This window comes from Chanos chanos, chromosome 2, assembly GCF_902362185.1.
Source record: "Chanos chanos chromosome 2, fChaCha1.1, whole genome shotgun sequence".
NCBI classification, from domain to species: Eukaryota; Metazoa; Chordata; class Actinopteri; order Gonorynchiformes; family Chanidae; genus Chanos; species Chanos chanos.
Window position 1 is genome coordinate 34,123,349 of NC_044496.1, and position 14,879 is coordinate 34,138,227.

Sequence of the window (14,879 nt, forward strand, 5' to 3'; positions counted from 1 at the left end):
TCTTGGACCAGGGATGCTCCTGCGCGGGCCCTCTTCATCACCTCCTCTGCCTCCTTGTGTGCTGGAGCATGTGTGTGTAAAGTTGGATTCATGCTGGTCTACAAGCAAACGAGCATGGTCCAGGTTGATAGTTGCTTTTCTGATTGAGCGCATCTCTGCATCTGCTTTTGTTTTGTGGATACATATACTCTTGGGGAGTTTTCCATGATGACATACATTTTTGTTCCATCTTCTACCTCTCTAGTCAGAATCTGCTTTACAAACCTTTTTGTAACTATATTCTCTGTCATTTAGTGCTTATTGCATAGTTTAATTAAGGATAACTTTCTGATTTTTAAGTTTTAAGACAAAGCAATAACACAAATGGCTTATCTAGATGTTCCTCTTGAATGCTCATCAAACATCATGTAATTAATATGTTTTTTAATTTGATAAGGAGTAAGCCCCCAGTCTGGCGAGCTGAGTGAAAAAAGATTGTACTCAAATTTTTGAGTTCATTTCATCACTTCAACTTTTGAGGATGATTTTGTGCTCATATTAAGTTTATGCTTGGGTAAACTTTGGCTGGGCATTAAAGTGTGCAGCCGTTGATGACGTGATCTCACAGTGAACTGACATACCAAATTTCCACAAATGCGGACCGAGCTGTACTCCACAGAGTATAATTTCATAGCACATTAATATGAAACCATCAAACAATCCTGAGTAGTGTTGATCAACCTCCTGATATTAATTTTAACATTATAACAGTGTTCCTCATCAGACACTCATTTACTTTTGATTAGTGGCTTGATAACAATTCCTAAAAGTGGAGGCAATTTGTATTTTCCCCCGTGGCCGTTTTCCCCCGAAGAACAGCAGTAGCTCAGTTAGCCAGCGAATGAATGAATAGGAAATTTGTAGAACAGAGAAACCAGTTATACTCGACTGGTCCAAATCCAGAACATACATGACAGAATCTGCCAGCTTGTAACTCTCCACGCTCCCTTCTGTTTTACTGCTCGTGTGAAATTTTGGCTCAACTTTTAAAGTCGGTTTAAACAAAAATTGTACCTACCCAAATTAGTGATATCACATATCATATATCATAATATGTTATGACACAGAGAAATCAGTTCCACGATATTAAGTAAAGAATTAATATAAGATACATAAAATACATTTACCTTATAATATTAACCCATCATCCACTTTATGGCACATTCTTTGAAAATATTTTGGACTATTTTTATCCACTTTGGTTTAAAAAACAAAAAAAAAACAAAAACAAAACAAAAAAAAACCCCGAAGAAAAAACCTCTAACAATTCATTTGACTCAACATGACTCATTTTTGATAATCTTTGATGTTATATTCACAGACTGACAGGCGAGAGTCTCTGATGACACCCAGGGGCATTGGTGGCAGTACAGCAAGCCTTTGATTAACCTCATCATCTTGAGAAAAACAAAATGACTGAAGTCAATGCTATGAACAGTATTTTGTCTACTATATGAGACCATTTTCAGTTGTTGAAAACAAATATTACAACCTTCCTCAAATTAGTTGATCAAAGAGATATGTCTCCCCCGGAAAGAGAAGAGTGCAATGGAATGTCTGCTTGCACAGCCTTCTCTGCAGCCTTGTCTTGGATTGGTGCTCTATTCAATCAGAAAACTTACTTAAGAACTGGAGAATGTGGAACATGTATTGTCCTGATTGGTAAATCCTCTGGATTGGCATAGAGAAAATACTGCAAATGACTCAGTGTTCACCTCAGAATTCTCCTCAGTGTTTACTTCAGTGTTTAGCTCAGAGTTCTCCTCAGTGTTTACTTCAGTGTTTAGCTCAGAGTTCTCCTCAGTGTTTACCTCAGAGTTCTCCACAGTGTTTACCTCAGTGTTCACCTCAGCGTTTACCTCAGAGTTCTCCTCAGTGTTTACCTCAGAGTTCTCCTCAGTGTTTACCTCAGTGTTCACCTCAGCGTTTACCTCAGAGTTCTCCTCAATGTTAACCTCAGTGTTCACTTCAGAGTTCTCCTCAATGTTTACCTCAGAGTTCTCCTCAGTGTTTACCTCAGAGTTCTCCACAGTGTTTACCTCAGTGTTCACCTCAGCGTTTACCTCAGAGTTCTCCTCAGTGTTTACCTCAGAGTTCTCCTCAGTGTTTACCTCAGTGTTCACCTCAGCGTTTACCTCAGAGTTCTCCTCAATGTTAACCTCAGTGTTCACTTCAGAGTTCTCCTCAATGTTTACCTCAGAGTTCTCCACAGTGTTTACCTCGGTGTTCACCACAGTGTTTACCTCAGAGTTCTCCACAGAGCTCAGCCCGGTGTTCAGCCTGGTGTTCTAGCTGCATATGTTCTAAGTGAACATTTTCCAGTGCTGAGAACTCAGAGAAGTGGCTGAGGGAGGTGTGGAGAGCCAGGCCTTAACTAATGACAGTTATGGCCAAGTAACTCTTTGATTCCTTTGTTCTCCTTATGTTTTCAGGAGGTATTGTGTTTACCACATCACAACATTGGACAGTGGTCTCAGTTTGGATTGTCGCATAGTGATAGATCCACCAACATAGTACAGTGAAAAGGATTTCAGTACATGTTGCAATTGCTATTATGTCCCAGTCTGGGGTTTGAGTCCTTAAAAACTTAATCAAATGACATATAAATAAAGAAAATGTATGTGTGTATGCGTGTCGCCGTATTCATCCTCCCAGTCCTAATATGCATCTCTGTTGTGAAGACTAAATGAGCCGAACAGTTCGCGCATTATTTCGGCGAACTGTAGAGCTAAGTTTATGTTTGGCAGATCGGCGCAGTATTCAGTGTGATGTGCAATATATCCGACTTGTTTAGCCTATTTATGTTCTACGCGCCGATTCAGTCATACTAGTATTAAGAAGTCTAAGTGTGCGTCCAATGATATGTAAGTGTGTGATGTTTATATTCTAAATTGATGTTATCGTTACCGTTTATTGCCCCGTCAGTGCACACATTAGTAAGTTAATCGTTCGATGTGCTAAGCTAACTGTTTAACGTAGTATATTGCTGTCACAAGAATGAGTGGTTAAATTCAAGTTTACTGTGAACAATGTTCATGTATATTAACTCAGTTTGTACTGTGATGAACAGTGTGTGTGTGTGTGTGTGTGTGTGTGTGTGTGTGTAGTGGACTGTGGTGGTTTAGTTATGCATTTACGGACTAGTCCCAAGCAAATACCGATGTGCCTATGATAACTTGATATTGCACTAGCTCGATATCCAACACCATATGTATTCCTCTGTTTTTATGGGACTGGTTTATGATTCATACATGTGTTATATTGTTGTTTATTTCAGAACCACACACGTATACACCTTGTACCTCTTTGAGAATACTTTTATTGAAGAAGATTGGCGGAACATACAAACTCTGTGCATTCTGACCCATGCCCACTCAGTGATCATGACTATCAAGCCAGCATTCCCATAGCCGCGACAATCTCATTATCACGTGTCCTGTTAGGACGGGAGAGAAAGGGAGTTGCTGAAGCAGGAGAGACACACACACACACACACACACACAAAACACTCAAGCACTTTAACAAGAACTGAACGACAGATACATTGCTCATTATTTCCTTTGATATATTTAATTCACTTTACCAAGTAAATACAACAATTTACTTGTTGCATTGTGTGTGCTGTTTTTCCTCTTTAGTGTAGCAAGAGTATTTTGTTTTGGGAGAAGACAAACCATCAGGAGATAAATCTGTTATCATGAATCGAGGTCTGAGTGTTTTTTAAACACAAGTCCTACTGCAAGAAGAGAAACTTGCTCAAACCTTAATCTGAGTCAGGTCTACAGCCAAATGGTGTCCCTTGTGAACTGATTTGTATTTTAGTGGTGAGCACAGTACCTGCTGTGTGGGGCGCTGGGGTTTTAATATAAATCCAGTCACACAATTACAGAGCCATAAGACTTGAATATGGTTCTAGGCATTGTTTTTCAGAGAATCATAAAATTTATGATTCATTGTGCTCTACATGTTTCCCTATAATGAACCGTACTTTTCCAAAATATGTGCTGACATGAAACAGACTTTATGGTCCCACCCAGGGTTAATCTTACGTTTCATATGTTTTTCAGATAAGCCTTTTAAACGACTTCAAAATGACATGTAAAGTAAGAACAGAAATGGTGGAGGAAAGATGAGGTGAAAAGTTTCCTTGTGATGGTAATATCAGTTTAATGAGACAAGTTCCTACTAAAACATATCTGTAGCAAAAGAAAGAAAAGCCCTGCATTGACGGAACCTGACCCATTTTCATTAGCTGCTTTACTGTTTACTCTAACTCTAGGCGGAGAGATGAAGGCTCCTTGGAAACCACAGCTCATAAACAAATCATTACACACAGTGCTGTCAGTATGCACAAATCCTGCACTCCCCACCGGGCTTTGTTACACTTCGGTTCTATCGGCTGGTTAAACGAATGAAACACATGTTCTCACATGAAATTTGTCAGTTCCCAGAGAAAAGTGCCAGTGGGAAGCGCAGTGCACTTCTCTAAGGTGTTTCCTCCCTCTGACCCAGTGACGGCAGAAATCAGTGAGCAATTGGTTTCATTACTGTTCATGTCATATGTGTATTCTCTTAATGAATCCTGAATTTCAGGGAACTCCAGTAGGATTTAAGATGAGTTTTGTGTGTGAATAAGGTTTAACAATGGTCCCTGTGATCTAATTAGTTGACCTAGACTTTCTTTAGATGTTTTAAACTGATTCTCCAACTGGCAGAGACTTCTGGAGAAAGATGTTTTGGCTATGACTTGTTTTTGTCAATTGCAATAGCAAGTCTGCCTTTGGTATTATATACGGGGTTGTTAAATGAGTTATAGACATGGCCTGGGATGGAATGAGCCATATTTTTCCTCTGAACAGTCACGTCAATATTTTTATGGCATATTTTTCCATGTGTTTTGTCAATTTATTTCTCCTCCCTTGATAGCAGCATGAACAAACTTTGCACAGAAGACAAAGGAAGTCCTTTAACAGTAAGAGAAAGGTTTGGGGGAAACAGGGTGAATTGACTGTCTTGTATTCAGTGCTGAATTGTCCAACAATGTTTATTTTATCAAAAATACAACGAATCACGGACTTGAAGGCTATAGCATGAAGAGATTCATATAAATACAGAAGGAATTAAAGAATTGCACATTATGAGCCTGAATATCAGTGCATTACCCTGATAAATTAATCATGTCTTCGTGGACAATAAATCAAACTTTTCATCAAGATCCAGTGTGTGCTGCTTATGATACCTTCTGTAAATCTGTATCATAACACATTGTACATTTAAACAGATTTTTTTAACAGATTTATTAAAAATCATAAGAATTCACTAGAGTGGATATGAAGCTCTATCTTTTGCTCTTCATCTTCTGACTGTGTCCATTCAATCTGCCTGTAGATGGCGCTATAACTCCACTCTGGGCACTCATTAAACACTTCTCTTCTGACAGAAAGGACTTTTTCTTATACTGAAGCAGCGTTTTTATGTGTTTAATGTAGTCTAGCGGTGTTAACATGTTCATGCGTTCAATGTACTGTAGCATTGTTTATGTGTTCATGTAACCAAACATTGAAGCGGAGGTGTTAAGCCTTAAACAAATCTTCTCTCCATCAAACACCTTAAATGAATCTGACTATGATTAAGTTGATCTGAAGTAAGCTGTGTACAGTAGAATGAGTAATGACTACTCAGATCTGAATTAAACAGTGTACAGTAAAATGAGTAATGACTAGTTAGATCTGAATTAAACAGTGTACAGTAAATTGAGTAATGACTAGTCAGATCTGAATGAGAGCTCAGTTCTCATGAGCCTTGCTGGATTAATTGTCTGAAAGTATGTCTAAAAGAACACCCCATATACTATCTGACAGAGCGTAACATGTTAGAGAATGAGTGAAACCGCGACTGTTTACTGGATTGCAGGTAGAGCAGAAATTTTTGTAACCTTGACTGCTTTTGCTGTGGGAGAACATCGTTTCAGTCAGTTCTGAAGACTTCCATAATAACTCGAGGACGTTTTGTTGGGTTTTGTTGGGTTATCTCCACACAGTGTTACTACAGTATAGCTACCAATAGGGAATGTCACCATTCTTGGCTGTGACGTTGCCACCAAATGTCAGAGGACAAGCTCCCGTGTGTGTGTGTCTGTATTGGGGGGAATAGGTAAAGAGAAAGAAGAAGAGAACTAGGACGACAGAAGTGGTCACTTCTCACTGTGAGCTCTTGTCTGAATATCACTGATAACAGCATGGCCCCTGAGGATGACAGGCCCTGACATTTTCTCCATATGTAGTCGTAACACACACACACAGACACACACTAACACAGACACACACACACAACCACATGCATAAATACTGACACAATCTGCTCCTGCTTCTCAAACAGTTACTTTGTCAAACTCCTTGTTCATTATTTAATCATGTCACTCAGTTTTTATTGCTCTACCTTTGAAATGAAACAGTGACAGATTGCTGTTGTCATAATGAGATTTGTTTACAGCACATACACATGCTTTGTACCTGTGTGTGTGTGTGTTTGTGTGTGTGTGTGTTTGTGTGTGTGTGTGTGCATGCGTGCGTGCGTGTGTGTGTATGATTATGTACATGTCAGCTCTGCTGATGAGGTGGATATATTTTCAGTTTGGACTGTGAAAGATTGGGAACCAAAGGTTAGGAAACTCAATCTGTTGTCTTTCAGCGCCCATCTTTTGTTTGCTTTCTCTTATAACGGACACAGTGGAGCCAAATTCCTGCAGTGATCAGATAAATTAATAAATGAAAACTTGTGCTCCTGGCCTGACACAGCAGCTGTGGTTGCTATAATTTGATCAGTGTGGACACTCAATAGCGTAATGTTAATAGTGTTGATATGATAGCGCTGTACTGCCTGGCACTGGGACCACTGCGTACTGAATCAGCTCTCCCCCCACTCAGGCAACCGTGGCTCCCAGCCACAGAGGCCTCCCTCACAGTGACATGGTCCACTGACTCTGGACTGGGTTTCCACAGAAAAAAAACCAAAAAAACACACTGCCACTCCTGATCTGATCTGAAATAAAGCCAATATGCTATAGTTTAATAGACTCAATCAACTCCCTTTCTCCCCAGAGTGGACCTGTTCTCTTTGTCTCCATGGTAGAACTGGTGTTGTCTTTATGCTCCACAGTAGAGCTGTTGTCTCTGTGTTCTACGGTGGAGCTGTTGTCTTTGTGTTCCATGATGGAGGTGCTGTCTTTGTGCTCCACAGTGGAGCTGTTGTCTTTGAATTCCATAGTGGAGCTGTTGTCTTTGAATTCCATGGTGGACCTGTTGTCTTTGTGTTCCATGGTGGACCTGTTGTCTATGTGTCCCACGGTGGAGCTGTTGTCTTTGAGTTCCATGGTGGAGCTGTTGTCTTTGTGTTCCACGGTGGAGCTTTTGTCTTTGAGTTCCACGGTGGAGCTGTTGTCTTTGTGTTCCATGGTGGAGCTGTTGTATTTGTACTCTGTGTTTATTCAGACTGCAGTCACTGGATCATAGACTCATCAGCATGAGAGACAGGAGCCTACTGCACATGTCTGCAGCATCTGAAGATTGTGAAATGAGATGGATCGCGCAAGTGGGGGAGAGAGCTGACTAAAAATTCTCTCTCTCTCTCTCTCTCTCTCTCTCTCTCTCTCTCTCTCTCTTTCTCTCTCTCACACACACATATATATTTACTAACTGTAAACAAGCTCTAACTCTAATCCCCATACCCTCAGTACCCTTAGTAATAAAGATCAGGAACCAACACAGAACACTATCAAACAACAACAAACCTACAGGATGGCCTATCCTGAATTTTCCCATCTTCCCTTGCAAAAGAATGAGAGAGAATCAGGATTAGTGTTTCACTGTCTAAAAACCTGTCTTGTTTATAGGACACTTAGGCCCTTGACTATGTAACAGTAAACAGCAACAGCAAGACCACAGGTTGTCTGTGGAAGTGTTTCATTATCTGAACAGGATCTGACCACAGAAAGCATCTTGACTTCCGGCAGCCTATGTTCGAATGGACTGTGAGTGTCCAACAAACTTTTTGTTATTAAAAATAATTTTTTTGTTCATCTTATTTTATTAATTAATTTGTTTGTGTATTACAGTTTTTTATGACTGCTTACACACTTGTTGCAGAATTTGGCTCATTATGTCAAAACTCTACACACAAGCCAAATAAGACACGACACTTGGAGATAAACATCTCACTTCCATGTCAATATGAAACTCTGCAATCAAAACCTAACAGTCCTTTTACAAAATGGCATTTCTGGAACAAAATGATACACACATGTACCATTTGAATTACTCTTTGAAAGCAGCAACAACACACTGATGTTCTTTATACAAAACACTTATGTCTTTAGTATTTTGTATACCTTTTTAATTTTCTCATACAGGCTCCTATGAAGGATTGTTCTAGTACAGTACTAGTACTAATCTACTCTCATTTCAATGAACACCCAAAAAAGAAAGCCTTCAGAGGAAAAATATATACAGCTTATTTTTTTTCACCATTGTAGGTTTTCACAACAAGAAAACACAAAGAAAAGTAGAATTGCAGTACAGTAATCTATACAACATGTTGAGCTAAACTCAAAAAGAATTACAGTAAATTTACAGTGAGATGGTAAACAAAAATTAGTATTGTAAGGGATGGGGTGGATGGTTTATGGATCCTGCCTTCTGTCAGGGTCTGGCCACATCACCTTGTTCACATCGCAAGCAATATCATCTCTGGCTGGGCAACAGGGAAAATATCGCCTTGTGTGCCGTATCCAACCCTGGACTGACCCCACGTCAGTGTCTCCACATGCCTCTTCCGTTGCTTGCAGAAGAGGCACACGGGCATGAACCACATGGTCATACACTTTCCAACGTCAAGCCGAAAAGAATTCCTCAGCAGGACTGAGAAATGGGGAGTAAGGGGGCAAGTATACAACTGTGAAGTTATTGTTGTTGGTGAACCAGTCTCGGACCAGAGCAGCCTGGTGGAAACTAACATTATCCCAGATCACAACAAACCTGGGCTGCTCTGGTCTGTCCAGTACAAGTATGCAGTACGCAGTATGCAGTATCCAGAAATGTGATTATGTGTGCTGTGTTGTAGCGACCTAGGGTGGCATGGTGATGGAGAACACCTTGCAGACTCCTTGCAGGAGCCCCCACAGACACCCCACCAAAAGCTTACCTGAGGTCTATTTGTAGTGCTAAGGCTCAGACTGATTGGTGTTCAATTACTGTATAAGTGTTTTCATATGTGTGTTTGGGTGTTGCCAATGTCAGGCATGTTTTGCATTTCTAATAGAAGTGTTTTCCCAATGATTACAAGAGGTTTCATTCATGAACAATATGTCTAATGTAAGAAATAGAACAGGACATGAACACCACAGGGGGTTAAAACCTTTGGACTACTGTCATCACTGTAATGATGCTGAAGGGTAATGGTATAGACTGTATCTGACAGGAAGTTCATTAATGGCAAAATGGAGGGATTTGCTTTTCATTTGCTCCAGATCCACTGTGAGAAATTCTGAGACAGACTTTTCTATCTCCATGCCCAACTGAAACAAACAGGTCTCAACCTGGACTGTCCCTTTTGACAATGTACTTAGTCATGTCCATCGATTCAGACTGCGGCAGCCAGTTGCACCGTATAGTTCACTGTAGTTGATTACTACTTTCATCCTCTGTTGCAGAAGGCTCGCAACTACATAAAGGATCCATATGATTTCACTCACAGACCCCAACCCTTAACTGCTCCCACCCAGGTCCTTTTATTCACTGCTGATACTGACAGCCCATCAACAAAGCATTGCACAGGCAGGACTGGAAGACATTGTAACTGTTATCTCAAAATATCCACACGGCACTAGACCACATCAGCAGTTACTGGAATTACTAGAAATTACCCTCACTGAAAATGACTTTTGGCTTGGTTCAAAAGGATCAGACAGCTCTGGGGAAAAAGAATGCATTAGCATGTTCAAGATAGAGAGAAAGAAAGAGAGAGAGAGAGACAGACAGACAGACCAACAGACAGACAGAGAGGATTGCTCTGGAGAAATGCCCAACCATCAGCCACTGGAGTACGACAGGTTCCTGGATGACATTTTGGGGATTTGGGCCAACAGGAAAGTTCTCTTCAGAAAACTGATCTAACATCATCCATCCGTAAAAGTGAGACAGACCAAACATCCACAGAAAAACATTTTTGTAGATACTACAATTTTCTTCTTTGCCGCAACTGAGTCTGAGAAGACTTCAACCCAAAACTCCCTTTCAAAACCACAGACACCCATAAATACATATAATCAGATTTAGAGGATATGGAGTTTGAAAAAAGATTTTCATTTAGCTGCAGGCGTCGGTTTAGAGGGCGAGAAAGAGAGAGAGAGAGAGAGAGAGAGAGAGAGAGAGAAAAGAAGGGGTTCTGAAAGATTTCTCAAATATGCAACATTCTCAACATACTACAGCAATCCAGCACACTGCCCCTCAGAACATGGAGTACACAAATACACCCGAACCCTTACCCTAAACCCATTCCCAACCAGCGCTTCATTTTCTTTGACTGAAGTAGTTACAGTTTTTCTCAATTGCTTAAACACAATTCACCATTATTTCAAATCTTCACACACAATTTTAAAAACACACACCCAGAGCAGCCTGGTGGAAACTCACGTTATCCCAAATGACAACTTATTGGGCTTTCTCTGGTTGGCCTTGCTCCCCTTCCTATTGAAGACTGTTATTGTGCCTCTGATGTAGAAATGAAGGAGTTGTGCCGTGTTGTATGGACCCAGTTTGACATGGCGGTGGAGGACGCCATGATTGCTGATGGCTGCACATAGGGTGATGTTGCCTCCCCTCTGGCCAGGAACTTGTGTGATGGCACGGTGACCAATGATGTTGCGCCCCCTTTTGTGCCCTTTTGTGAGGTTGGACCCTGCCTCAAGATCAAAGTTCCTCTACAGAAGTCTAAAAACCAATTTTTGTGTTTAAGCAATCGAGAAAAACTGTAAAAGCATTCGTCTTACCTCTGTCTGTCCACTAATACTATACTGCCCAGGTCAGCTACAACACCCTCATTAGCCTGGTTCTCAAAATGATCATATGGGTCTTTTTTCTTTCTCTCGTCTACCTTCTGTGATCTGCCTTAAGAGAAGAGAGAGGGAGAGAGAGAAATAAATATTTTCATCAGTGTGCAGTACTGATCTTGTGTGTTGTGTTTGGTCAGTATATTCATGTGCTTTACTTGAAAAATATCTCTGAAAAAAATCAAACCCAGACTATATCGTCAGAAAAGTAGAAATGTTAGAGGTGTTTTAGATTGAGCGCAGCAGTGTGTAACTCGTGCAGAGTCAGATCACAGGAGCCATGTGTGTGCCATATGGTGACAAAATTGGGTTTTTATAAATTATTGTATAGCTTTGAATGAAGTGTTTCAGTTTGCAAAAGATCTGAGGTGCTCTGCTACTTGTGTGTGTGGTTGAGTGAATTGTGTGTAGTGTTTTGACAAAATGAGCCCTGTTTTCAAAATTGTGCTTAAGCAATCGTACAAAAACTGTAAAGATCTGTGTTTTTCTGTGATGGAGAGAACTCTGTGTATGTCCCACTGCAAGAAGCAGCATCCATCTTCCCCCATAAAGCATCCATCTTCCTCCATACAGGCAGCCTATGTCTTAGAGCCTTGATCTGACACAGAGTGAAAACTTCAGATGTGTTTTGATGTTATGGTGCATTGTCTAACCTCTAATCCTCAAGGAGAGGGAGAGTCTCCACTGTGTGTGTGTGTGTGTGTGTGTGTGTGTGTGCGCAGGCGTGTGTGTGTGAGTGTGTTCGTGTGATTGTGTGTGTGTGTGTGCGTGTGCATGTGCATGTATGCATGTGTGTGTTTGTGTGTGAGTGTGTGTGTGTGTGAGTGTGTTTGTGTGATTATGTGCATGTGTGTATGTCTGTGTGTCTGTATGTGTGTGTCTGTGTGTGTGTGCGTGCGTGTGTGTGAGAGTGTGTGTGTATGACACAGTCTTTACTCGTTGCACTTGGGTGGGTCTGCTCCTGTGTGGCTGCCATCTGCTCACCGTCACGTCTCAGTCTATTTCAAAACCAGAGCTCTCATCCTCTGCCAGCTCACTGTCTTCTCCAGCAGCACGAAGATCTCAGGTTCTGTGGCTGTGAACAGGCTCAAGCAACAATGCCTGTCACAGGACCTGTCAGCACACAGCAATTAACCCAGGAACTCACACACACAACCAATCACAGAGATCAGCAGAGAAAACACTGATCCACTGGGCCCATGTGTGTGTACACTTACACACAGAACTGAGTTCTTACTATTGATAAATCAATGTAGAGTGTTTATGTGTGTGAGGGTATTGATAAATCAATGTAGAGTGTCTATGTGTGTGATGGTGTTGATAAGACAATGTAGATTGTCTATGTGTGTGATGGTGTTGATAAGACAATGTAGATTGTCTGTGTGTGTGATGGTGTTGATAAGACAATGTAGATTGTCTATGTGTGTGTGATGGTGTTGATAAGACAATGTAGAGTGTCTATGTGTGTGATGGTGTTGATAAGACAATGTAGATTGTCTATGTTTGTGATGGTGTTGATAAGACAATGTAGAGTGTCTGTGTGTGTGATGGTGTTGATAAGACAATGTAGATTGTCTATGTGTGTGATGGTGTTGATAAGACAATGTAGATTGTCTATGTGTGTGATGGTGTTGATAAGACAATGTAGATTGTCTATGTGTGTGATGGTGTTGATAAGACAATGTAGAGTGTCTATGTGTGTGATGGTGTTGATAAGACAATGTAGAGTGTCTATGTGTGTGATGGTGTTGATAAGACAATGTAGAGTGTCTGTGTGTGTGATGGTGTTGATAAGACAATGTAGATTGTCTATGTGTGTGATGGTGTTGATAAGACAATGTAGATTGTCTATGTGTGTGATGGTGTTGATAAGACAATGTAGAGTGTCTATGTGTGTGATGGTGTTGATAAGACAATGTAGAGTGTCTATGTGTGTGATGGTGTTGATAAGACAATGTAGAGTGTCTGTGTGTGTGATGGTGTTGATAAGACAATATAGAGTGTCTATGTGTGTGATGGTGTTGATAAGACAATGTAGAGTGTCTATGTGTGCGTGATGGTGTTGATAAGACAATGTAGAGTGTCTATGTGTGTGATGGTGTTGATAAGACAATGTAGAGTGTCTATGTGTGTGTGATGGTGTTGATAAGACAATGTAGAGTGTCTATGTGTGTGATGGTGTTGATAAGACAATGTAGAGTGTCTATGTGTGTGATGGTGTTGATAAATGTAGAGTGTCTATGTGTGTGATGGTGTTGATAAATGTAGAGTGTCTATGTGTGTGAGGGTGTTGATAAATGTAGAGTGTCTATGTGTGTGATGGTGTTGATAAATGTAGAGTGTCTATGTGTGTGAGGGTGTTGATAAATGTAGAGTGTCTATGTGTGTGATGGTGTTGATAAATGTAGAGTGTCTATGTGTGTGATGGTGTTGATAAATGTAGAGTGTCTATGTGTGTGTGATGGTGTTGATAAATGTAGAGTGTCTATGTGTGTGTGATGGTGTTGATAAATGTAGAGTGTCTATGTGTGTGTGATGGTGTTGATAAATGTAGAGTGTCTATGTGTGTGATGGTGTTGATAAATGTAGAGTGTCTATGTGTGTGTGATGGTGTTGATAAATGTAGAGTGTCTATGTGTGTGATGGTGTTGATAAATGTAGAGTGTCTATGTGTGTGTGATGGTGTTGATAAATGTAGAGTGTCTATGTGTGTGATGGTGTTGATAAATGTAGAGTGTCTATGTGTGTGTGATGGTGTTGATAAATGTAGAGTGTCTATGTGTGTGATGGTGTTGATAAATGTAGAGTGTCTATGTGTGTGATGGTGTTGATAAATGTAGAGTGTCTATGTGTGTGTGATGGTGTTGATAAATGTAGAGTGTCTATGTGTGTGATGGTGTTGATAAATGTAGAGTGTCTATGTGTGTGATGGTGTTGATAAATGTAGAGTGTCTATGTGTGTGATGGTGTTGATAAGACAATGTAGAGTGTCTATGTGTGTGTGATGGTGTTGATAAGACAATGTAGAGTGTCTATGTGTGTGATGGTGTTGATAAGACAATGTAGAGTGTCTATGTGTGTGATGGTGTTGATAAATGTAGAGTGTCTATGTGTGTGATGGTGTTGATAAATGTAGAGTGTCTATGTGTGTGAGGGTGTTGATAAATGTAGAGTGTCTATGTGTGTGATGGTGTTGATAAATGTAGAGTGTCTATGTGTGTGAGGGTGTTGATAAATGTAGAGTGTCTATGTGTGTGATGGTGTTGATAAATGTAGAGTGTCTATGTGTGTGATGGTGTTGATAAATGTAGAGTGTCTATGTGTGTGTGATGGTGTTGATAAATGTAGAGTGTCTATGTGTGTGATGGTGTTGATAAATGTAGAGTGTCTATGTGTGTGATGGTGTTGATAAATGTAGAGTGTCTATGTGTGTGTGATGGTGTTGATAAATGTAGAGTGTCTATGTGTGTGATGGTGTTGATAAATGTAGAGTGTCTATGTGTGTGATGGTGTTGATAAATGTAGAGTGTCTATGTGTGTGTGATGGTGTTGATAAATGTAGAGTGTCTATGTGTGTGATGGTGTTGATAAATGTAGAGTGTCTATGTGTGTGTGATGGTGTTGATAAATGTAGAGTGTCTATGTGTGTGATGGTGTTGATAAATGTAGAGTGTCTATGTGTGTGTGATGGTGTTGATAAATGTAGAGTGTCTATGTGTGTGATGGTGTTGATAAA

General features: G+C 40.4%; 1 protein-coding gene across 1 annotated transcript; it reads right to left on the reverse strand.

The window, feature by feature from the left end:
* Positions 1 to 1,661: 1,661 nt before the first annotated feature.
* LOC115804783 (ring-infected erythrocyte surface antigen-like) lies at positions 1,662 to 7,492 on the reverse strand. Its single transcript, XM_030765278.1, has 3 exons — positions 7,147 to 7,492; positions 5,279 to 5,289; positions 1,662 to 2,258 (listed from the first exon to the last, which is right to left on the reverse strand). The coding sequence occupies exons 1-3, from the start codon at positions 7,490 to 7,492 to the stop codon at positions 1,662 to 1,664; spliced, it is 954 nt and encodes a 317-aa protein (XP_030621138.1).
* Between the last annotated feature and the right edge of the window lie 7,387 nt (positions 7,493 to 14,879).